Genomic DNA, 10,000 nt, shown 5'->3' with positions numbered 1-10,000 from the left:
GTGGATATCTGACACATTTACAGTCTTTTTAGCATCAAATTCCCTCTTTGTGTTTCCCTGTTGAGCTGCAGGTGGAAGTATAGTAACAAAAAGAGGAACTTTGACACTAAAAAGACTGTAACGTTGAAAGATATCTACTTGATTTGACTCATTTGGACGCTGAAGCTTCATTTTAGCTTCAGATAAACTTTTAAATACATTTTTTGCTCCTGACTGTTGTGTCAAGACACTTGAAAAAGAGGCAGGGAGGTCAAATGTGCCTCAGTGTATGGAAAGCCAAGAGGGTCATAAACACATGACATAAACTGTCAGATAAATGTAGTGAAGTAAAACTACAAAGTAGCAGAAAATTTAAATACTTAAGTAAAGTACAAGTACCTCAAAATTGTACTCAAGTGAAGTACTTGAGTAAATGAAGTACTTGTACTTGCAGGTACGTCGGGCAGATATTCAGTGAGTTTTGATGCTAATAAGTTTATTAAAAGATCTTTTTCATTTAAAAAGAGGAGAAAACAGAAACTGATGTCTTGTTACACTTTATATTTATTCAACGGTGAACATGCAGCTTCACAACGGTGATCGTTCTGTCACAAACAACAGTTTCAGCATCGTGTGTGTGACATCACAACTATTTTGGAGCCAATCGCGGTCCGATGTTCAACGTACACACAAGTGCGATGTGGAAACTCGAAGCCTCCGGAGAACAAACACTGAGAAGTTTACAGTGAAGGAGGAGACGTCTGGTGTCCAGCAGGTAAACTTTAGACACCAGATTCAGAGAAGAGAAGCAGGAGAAGATGATGTTTTAAAGGTTTTTATCAAGGTAACTGAACTTCTTTTGTGGCAAAAACACATCAGACACAATTTATTATTCAAAGCAGAGTTTTTTATGTCTTAAAACATGTCTGGAGAGGATCTTTAAAGTTTGAATTTGTACCTAAATTATCACATTTTTCCTCTGTTACCGTTGCTGCCGTTCAGATTTAAACAGTCAGTGTGAAAACAAACAAACATCCATCATCTCTAACGTCTTTAACTTTTAATCCTCCAAACATTGAACAGTGATGCAGAAAAGTTATCAGATTTAAAACATTATGTTCTCAAAGCTGCTTTAATTTTTATTTTTGTCCACTTGGAGGCAGCAGAACAAGCTGTAAAACACCATCAAGACACGTTTATACACACAAACACTTGATCTACTCTTAATGTAGAAAAATATTGATTATTGACGCTTTAAAATGGAACAGCTGGTCTGTTACCCTGGAAACCATCTAATGAAACTGGGACTATTTCTTCAGTAGAAAGTAGTTCCAGTGAAAACTGTCTGCACATTTACAGATGTTATTTATTGTTTTAATTTAAATACAAAACCAAGATAATGACATAATAATTACATCAATTATAAAATGATTTTAATTGTTTTGTTACTTGCATTTGCTCAGAGCTGCAAATAACAATTCTCTTCATTTTCTCATCATTAGGAAACAGCAAAAACTATGTCATTAAATGTCTTATTTTGTCCGACTAACAGTCCAAAACCCAAAAATATTCATTTTACCTTCATGTGAGACCAAGAAAAGCTGCAAGTTCTCACATTTGAGAACCAGCAGCCATCAAATATTTGACATTTTGCTTGATAAATAGTTGGTGATTGATTCCTACATTTTCTTTTATTTGCTTTTTCTCTCTCTGTGAAGCACTTTGTAACTTTAAGAAAACGCTACACAAATAAAGTTTTATTATTAGAGAATCAGACAAACAATCCAACATGAAAACACAGCATGTCTTATGTGTCTTCACTGGATCGTCAGCTGCTTTCTGAGTCTGTTGCTGAACTTTGTTCATTAAATGTCTGTTTGACTTTATTCTGAGCAGCAAGTCTGACAGAGACTCAAAGAAAACACAGCTCACATCATCATAATGAACATATCCTGAAGAATATTACATCAACTCTGGATAATGATGTTTTCTGTAGTGACCACTAGATGGAGCCACAACTGATGTGGACTGAAGGAAACCTGAGCAGACTGAACTGATATTACAAGAAGAATAAACTGTTTAAACTGTGCAGACTTCAAGTACTTCAAGTGTATTATAGTACTCAACTACAAACTATAACTGAGACGGCAACAAGTTATATTAAATTTCCTTCACATGAATCTACAAACTTAACTTGAAGCTGTTTGTGTCTCATGTTTCAATTTTACTGATTAACCTCAGTTTGCATTCATTAGGTTGTATTCTGATTGGCTGAGGTTGAAGGTGGGAGTCACACCTCCAGCCAATCAGAGTAGGAGCTCATTAATAATTCAGATTTTATGTAAATATCTTCAGAAACAGCCTGATGGAGGACAGAGAGGAATCTGGCTGTAAGAAAAGATGGATTTAGAGAAATCTAAACAACTTTTGGTGAATAAAATGTCAGATATGTTTAAAATAAACTCAGTATTTATCAAATTAAGTCAAAAAAGGCCAAAATACCAGATATTTAAAGGTTGTTTGCTCATAAGTTCAACTCAGGACTTGATGAATTCATCTTTTCAGTGGGTGAAGTGGGGAGAGCTCTGTAGCTGTGTGACTGAACACAAACATGACGATCACAATGACAACGAGGTGTTTCTGTCAGATTTTATTGAATTCATCCAACACAAACACTTTGGTTCCTCTGATGGAGAAACTTCACTCAGTACAGACAGAGTTACAGATCATCATTCAACACAACATCAGCCAATCCTGCTGTGTGATTAATGAAGTCTATCAGACCATCTAACATTTTACCATCGTATGTATGACAGACTCTAACGTTTAAAAAATGATTCATCTAAACAGGATGAAGAGTGAGCTCCACTATTTAATAATTTATTTATTGAAGTGCCAGCCTGAGTGTGATCTATGAGGACATGGTCTTTTTTTTGGATCTGGATCTCAACATTTCTCCACATACTTTGCAAAGCCCTTGAATAGGTTTGTTACTTTCTCATCGTTAATGCACAGCGCTCCTCCCAGCCTGTTATACTGTGACTCTGATCTGTTTACATCAGCAATACAGGTCCAGGGTTTATTCTGATCCACAGCTACACACCACTTTGAATGATCACTGCCAGAGTCCCATTCAGCCCAACCAATGTCTACAAAGAGGATATTTTGCACTTTTTTTTTTTGAGAGCAGAAGGAAACATCTCGGTCTTGCTGGCAGCCCCAGCTCTGGACCTTCACATCACTGTCAATTTCCTCTGAAATACTGAAGTAAAGATCTCCGTCTGCAAGAACAACAACAACAACAACAGGAGACACGTTAGACATTACAGACGGTTTGTGTGTTCGTACTGAACCATTCGGTACAGGATGTTCAGTTCGATATGCTCCCCGACACAAACAATTACTGTCAAAACACTTTAATAATCCACTGACTTTGATATGCAGAACAATTATTCTAGAGTGTGAGTTCCACCTGGAACATTTTGGCAGGGCACCACTTAGCTGTAGCTCAGGGATGTATGCTAGCCAGCTTAGCTAAGTTACACATGGATGTTTTATAATATCTGGATGCAGGTTGGAGGCCTCGTTCATTCCTATGAAAGTTACTCACATGAAGCCAAAAAAAACACTTTCTGCTGTAAAGAAATTACCTGGATGCAAAGTGAGTAGCTCTAGCTAACTCCCAGTTTAACCCTCCGCTAACTTTAATGGGATAAAATGATTTAATCATGCAGCTCTTTTAGACTTTCTAAATGTTATCGGACCGAATGGATCAAATTTGTCAGGAAGTGTTTTTCCTCGTTTTGTTTTCTCATTTCAACTTTTTCTTTAATTGATCTCCTCGATGTGACTGAACACAGAAACTCAGGACTTTCCTGATAATGTAAAGATCCTACTGGTTTATATTCTGACACCAGTTTGCATTATTTGCACTTTGTTTTTGGTAGCGACCCTGATGCTGACTGAATTTTAAGCTCTGTGATTGGCTGTTTCTTGCTGAAATGCACCCTGGGAGTCGTAGTTGACGTCTCTCCTTCAGTTTTTATGTCTACAGTCTTGTAGTTTTGATTTACTAAAGAACCAGATATTTTCTAATGTTGTCGTCCATCTTTTGTTCTGATGATTCAACCAGGAGAGTTTCATGTTGATCCAAACTCCTCCCACTGTGTTCTCATTGGGTAGCTAGTTGAACAGGACTTGTAATCTATTGGATGATGTTTTGGAGGGCGGGAGTTGCTACAGCCAATGAACAAGAGAAATATATCATAACCTGCTACAAAACATATTTTATCTAAAACTGCAGTGTGGAAAAGATACATTGGTCATACAGAGAGGAAATAGAGGAGAGCTGGTTGATTTTCTACCATCAGCTATTTTTCTTTTACTGTGAACTACATGAAAACATTCTTCACTCGACACTGAACAAGTGAACGACAGTAAAAAAACCAACATCTATCAGAAATACTCTTCTAACAGCTGAGACTAATCACCCACACTGCTCACTGTAGATGTGATTCCATCCACCTGTTGTTGTTCATATTTTCAATTTTTGGAGTTTAAACTCCACAAACTCTGTTATTGGATGTTATTTATAGGGCTACATTCTTATATATCCATTTAATGGACGAGGTCGATGCCAAAGATTATTTAATAAAACTGAATTCATGTCAACTTGTGTCTCTGACTGAAGTATTTTCAGATGGTCTTTTATGTGTGTAAATGAAATGTCTGCATGTATTTGTGTTCTCTTGCCTCATGTTGACCCTTTAGGGACGAATAAAGTTTTCTGAATTGAATTGGTAGTAGTGATGATACACATCCCAACAGCTTAAACAGAAACATGAAGGAAACTCACCCTCTGGTTTACCATCAGCTGACACTTGTTTAGCAATGCTGTAAAAATCCTTCTGTCCACTGGATGTCAGCTCGTGGAGCTTAGGATTTTTTGGAGTACTGTGGCTTTCCTTGTTTTTAACTTCCTGAAGCGTTTTATGAAAGTCTGATGGAATATGATAATCGAATGGGAAAGCTCTGATGAGCTGCAGGTGTTCACCTGAAAACATTAAGACAACACATTTATAGTAACATTCAATCCAAACACTAAAACTAATACACAGTAAATATGAAGATGGATTACCTATATCTTTAAATGTTTTGTAGGGAAACGTTACACAGATGAATGTCTGAGCGTTTCTTGCTCCACTTTCAGGCCAGAAATGATCTTTATCTCTCTTGTAAGGGAACTTTGGTGTGCTGTGTAACAGCCAGACTCCAGTGCCTGTAGTGCCTCTAGGGTCATTCTTCTCCACCATCACAACCCCTGTGAACATGAACAGTCAGACAGCAGCTCATCTGAAGCAGCTACACCAGACTGACAGAGCTGAACCCCAACTGACCCAAACACAAGGTCATGGACCAGCTGGACAAATCTGAAGTCTGATTATTGAAGGTAAATCAGCAGAGAACAGAAAGACATGTTCCCTGTGAGAGAGAAGCTTTCTCTGTTTACCTTTACTGTGACCGAATGAAGAAGGAGCTGAACCTCCAGATGTGTCTGCAGAAGCAGAAGCAGAAGCAGAAGCAGAAGCAGAAGCAGGATAACCCTCTGGAACATCATCATTGTAGCTGATGAATCCAAAGTTTTTTGGCTGTGAGTGAAAACAGAAGAAACAACTTTTTAAAGTGTTCTGGATCTGTTGATCGTCACATGTTGAGCAGAGAAACAACCTCATCTTGTCTGCAATGATGTGCTGCTTAAAGAAAACACAGAGATGAAGGTTAACCTGCTATCTTTGGGTTCAATTCAGACTTTCTGCTATCATGAAGCTGGCTCACTTTTACTATTTGGTTACTGGGGTAGATCACCATGGTAACCAGGGTGGATCATCATGGTAACTCTGATTTGGCTGGAGTTTTAGTTTTCATTCTGACAATAATGATGTGAGCTAATTTTAATTAAAATGTTGTTATATATTTGCACAGTTATGACAAATGGAATTGAAATATGTTTCAGTTATTTAAATGTTTTATTGTCAGTGCTGGACTTAATAATATTTCTGTCATTGTGAAAATTAAAACTTGTGGCTGCTGTTTATTTGTCTGTGTTACTCTGTGGTTTTACTCACTTGCTGTGTTTGAATGGAGCATATTAAGGTGTTATTGACTGATGGTGTACAGAGAGCACAATCAATTACTGTAAAGAAGGGAAAATAGTAACAGGTGGCTGAGTCTCTAAAATAATACTCACTGGATTATTTTTGTCAAATTTAAAGAGCGGCTGGAGGGTGTTTGCCAGGACGCCTTCAGGATTGTTGATATTTTTCTTACGCAGAGAATTTGCCTCATCATTTGCACCTGGATAAATGTAAATATAATCCAAACCATCCAGCTGTGGATTTCTGGGTGTCTTGTATAAGATGTACCTGAGGAAACAGTCAGAGAAGATAGAAATCAGAACATAACAGAGACTCTGAAGAGTAAACTGTGGCAGTTACAGGATCAAACAGACATTAATAACTTTAACTGACCTATAAAACATTCAGCTGTTTGTTTATCAGTATATTTACATGCAGATGAGAAATACATGCACTATAGTAACCTGCTTACTGTAAACCCACATATGCAGCAGCCGGTCATTAATCAGAGCTTATTTATGAACCAGGACTCCTTGTTTTAAGTGTTTTACTGATATGTTTCCTCTAGTTTTATCCACACTGTGAGGTCAGTCTGTCGGTTCATAACTTTGCTTTAGACTCAAATATCTCAACGACTGTTGGATGGACTGATGTGAAATGTTGTTGACAGTCCAGTTAATGATGCTTTAAACATCCTTTAAAAGCTGATTGTGATTGTTAACATGTCAACCTCATGGTGGCAGTAGAGGAACAGTCAGAGGATCACTGATCATCCATCCAATAGTTGTTGAGAAGTGACGGAGAGACAGACATCTATAGAGACGCTGCTAGCGAGGCTAAGAACTGAATGAACTGTGTCTAAGTTTGCTCTGATTGGCTGATTGTGACTGTTTGTGCTACTTTAACTTGTGTGGTTTCATGCTGAAGGACAGACAGCAAACATCTGCTGCTGCTGGACCAACTAATCTGTGTTTTATTGTTTTCTTAGAGGACAAACCAACATGGCTGCCTGGTAGATGTGCAAGTGTTGTCTCACCAGTCCACTGGGTTGTCTCCCTCATCTCTGCAGGTCACTGAGCCCTCAGAGCTGCAGCACAGCAGACTGACCGTCAGCACCAACCTCCACATGACTCCCTGAAACACACAGCAGCACATCAGCTCTGCCTCCTTTCACTCAGTCAACACATTTAAAGTCTCTGAAGCTTTTTAACATCAACAAACTGCATCATAAGAATTCTTACACTTGATGAAAGAAGAGTGATCAAGATATTTACTGAGTCTTTATCAATATAATTGATTAAAAACACAAAATCACATATTACATCACGTTACAGCAACGACACAAATGAGAATGATGTCATCACATGTATTCTTGTTCTCTGTCTAAAATACTTCACATTATGTCATTATGGACACACTTTCATTTACTCTATAATGAGCCTGGATTACTCTTCATTAACCTGCATTACAATTCATTAATACACTTTTTACTTGATGTATCAATGCAAAGACCAACAGTGATGGAAGAAGTACTCGGATGCTTGTCTGCAGTTAAAGTACCAATACAGCAAAGTACAAATACTCCATTACAAGTAAAAGTCCTGCATGAAAAATCCTTTTACAGTAAAAGTACATAAGTATTATGAGCTTGATGTAGTTCAAGTATTGCAGTAAAAGTACATAAGTATTATGAGCTTGATGTAGTTCAAGTATTGCAGTAAAAGTACATAAGTATTATGAGCTTGATGTAGTTAAAGTATTGCAGTAAAAGTACATAAGTATTATGAGCTTGATGTAGTTAAAGTATTGTAGTAAAAGTAGTGGTTTGGTCCCTCTGACTGATATATTATTATATATGACATCATTAGATTATTAATAGTGAAGCATCAGTGTTAGAGCAGCATGTTACTGTTGTAGCTGCTGGAGGTGGAGCTAGTTTACACTACTTTATATACAGTTAGCTAGTTTAGTCCAGTGGTTCCCAACCTAGGGGTCGGGCCCCTCCAAAGGGTCAGCAGATAAATCTGAGGGGTGGTGAGATGATTAATGGGAGAGGAAAGAAGAAAAAACAAAGTTCTGATACACAAATCTGTTTTCAGTTTTTGGACTTTTTCTCTAATCTTTGATTTTTGCTGAAATATTGGATCATTTGAACATTTATTGAAATGAAAGCATGTGAGAAGTTTAGAGGGAAAAATCACTATTTGGTGGAGCTGTTAACAACTCATAGACATGTGAAATGTGACCCCGACTACACACTGCTTTTTGTAAGACGTCAAAAGCCAAAAAGGTTGGAAACCACTGGTTTCATCTTCAACAATGTGTTGTATTTTAAAAGCTTGTTATATTATCCATTGTGTCAAATCTTCATCTGAAAAGTAACTAAAGCTGTCAAATAAATGTAGTGGAGTAGAAAGTACAATATTTCCCTCTGAAATGTAGAAAGTAGCATCACATGGAAATACTCAAGTAAAGTACAAGTACCTCAAAACTGTATTTAAGTCAGTACTTGAATAAAAGTATGTAGTTACTTTCCACGACTCAAAGCCAACACAAGTTAAACTTTAATTGACTGATTACAACAAGACAAACATGTTGTAAACATGTAGTCTGTTCATTTGAGCTCCTGACTGATGAAACTTGAAAAAGTTTGAACTCGTCCTTTAAAGTCCTTGTCTGTTTTCTTATTAAGTTTTGGTCAAACTTTTTTTTTTTTTTACCAGGAATGTGATATATTTTTTTAATTTAATATGACAAAACATGTATTTTATCAGTATAGTTTTCCTCATTGCAGTTTAAAGTGTTTTATAGCTCATACATGATGTATTTCTGAGATGCTCTTTTCTGTCCACTAGCAGTAAAAGTAGTTTTAATACAGATATCAACCCTCTGTCTGGAGGAAGATGAAGAAGGTTAAACACGCTAAACCAACCGGAGCGAAGAAGTAAAAACATATCACCTGTTTGCAGCCTCAGTTTCAGTCAGCAGTGATGCTTCGTCCTCTTCTCTGTTGCTCCAGAGTGTCGCTCACTGCTGCACCTGAGCCCACCTGCTTTATACCTGCATCCCTCTCCACCTCCTGCACATCACCAACAGACATCCATGCAGCTGAATGTTATCTAACTGACTCGCTGCATCGTAAAGTCCTTTCAGTTTTCAGCAGGCACATTTGAATGAGACTCAGATAAGAGCCAGGTGAGAACTGACAGTATGACACACACAGCTCTGCATGAAAGACACTGAAGTAAAGTGTAACAGACAGATGAGATATTCATGTTCCTGTGAGGGTCGAGGTGCAAAAAACTGTCTGTTGTTTCTCCTCAAATCTGACTGTTAGACTCATTAAAGGTTTCTGACCTCTAGTATTGATAACTGTGAAGAAAGCACCATAGAAGAAGAAAACTGCGAGCTAGAAAACATGAATGTAAACAAAGCAGGATTCAAAACACTTCAATAGCTGGTTTTACAAATGTTTTATGAGAGAAAATGTATGAACACGTTTGTTATAGCTAAAGGAAACATTCAGTGTGATTTAGTGAGTAACACTAAATCTCTTAACATCAGTTTTATGTTTTTATTAGAAACCTGCACATGGCCTCTTTAATTACTGTTGGACATCATTTGTTTATGGGCTGTTTGAAGCTGCTCTCAGGTTGTTTCCAGAGGGACTTATTAACAGACGGACACATATATATATATATATATGACAGATGGGTGACACATGAAAGGAAAAACTGGTCCAGGTCTGAATGCTGGACCCCTACAGTGAGGGGGTCTGGGGGTTCTGTTATGCTGTGGGGGGCATTTTGCTGGCATGGTTTGGGTCCACTTGTCACCTTAGAGGGAAGAGTCACTGCTAATCAATACAAAGTAGTTGTGAGTGATCA

General features: G+C 37.6%; 1 protein-coding gene across 1 annotated transcript; it reads right to left on the bottom strand.

Annotated features, from left to right (window-relative positions):
• Nucleotides 1–2,444: 2,444 nt before the first annotated feature.
• LOC121885894 (plancitoxin-1-like) lies at nucleotides 2,445–9,150 on the bottom strand. Its single transcript, XM_042395704.1, has 7 exons — nucleotides 9,073–9,150; nucleotides 7,150–7,247; nucleotides 6,227–6,401; nucleotides 5,489–5,627; nucleotides 5,117–5,299; nucleotides 4,835–5,032; nucleotides 2,445–3,260 (listed from the first exon to the last, which is right to left on the bottom strand). The coding sequence occupies exons 2-7, from the start codon at nucleotides 7,239–7,241 to the stop codon at nucleotides 2,926–2,928; spliced, it is 1,122 nt and encodes a 373-aa protein (XP_042251638.1). The 5' UTR covers nucleotides 7,242–7,247; nucleotides 9,073–9,150; the 3' UTR covers nucleotides 2,445–2,925.
• Nucleotides 9,151–10,000: the final 850 nt, after the last annotated feature.

This window comes from Thunnus maccoyii, chromosome 19 (assembly GCF_910596095.1).
Source record: "Thunnus maccoyii chromosome 19, fThuMac1.1, whole genome shotgun sequence".
NCBI lineage: Eukaryota > Metazoa > Chordata > Actinopteri > Scombriformes > Scombridae > Thunnus > Thunnus maccoyii.
The sequence above is the reverse complement of the archived record's forward strand: the minus strand, read 5'-3'. Positions and strand labels throughout refer to the sequence as shown.

What these genes read in the sequence shown, in the direction of transcription:
- LOC121885894 (XM_042395704.1), bottom strand. Translation starts at nt 7,241, where the DNA reads ATGTGGAGGTTGGTGCTGACGGTCAGTCTGCTGTGCTGCAGCTCTGAG. An exon ending in AATTTGACAAAAATAATCCA is followed by an intron (nt 5,628 to 6,226) that starts GTGAGTATTATT and finishes TTTCACTCACAG; the next exon opens with CCAAAAAACTTTGGATTCAT. An exon ending in TTCATTCGGTCACAGTAAAG is followed by an intron (nt 5,300 to 5,488) that starts GTAAACAGAGAA and finishes TCATGTTCACAG; the next exon opens with GGGTTGTGATGGTGGAGAAG.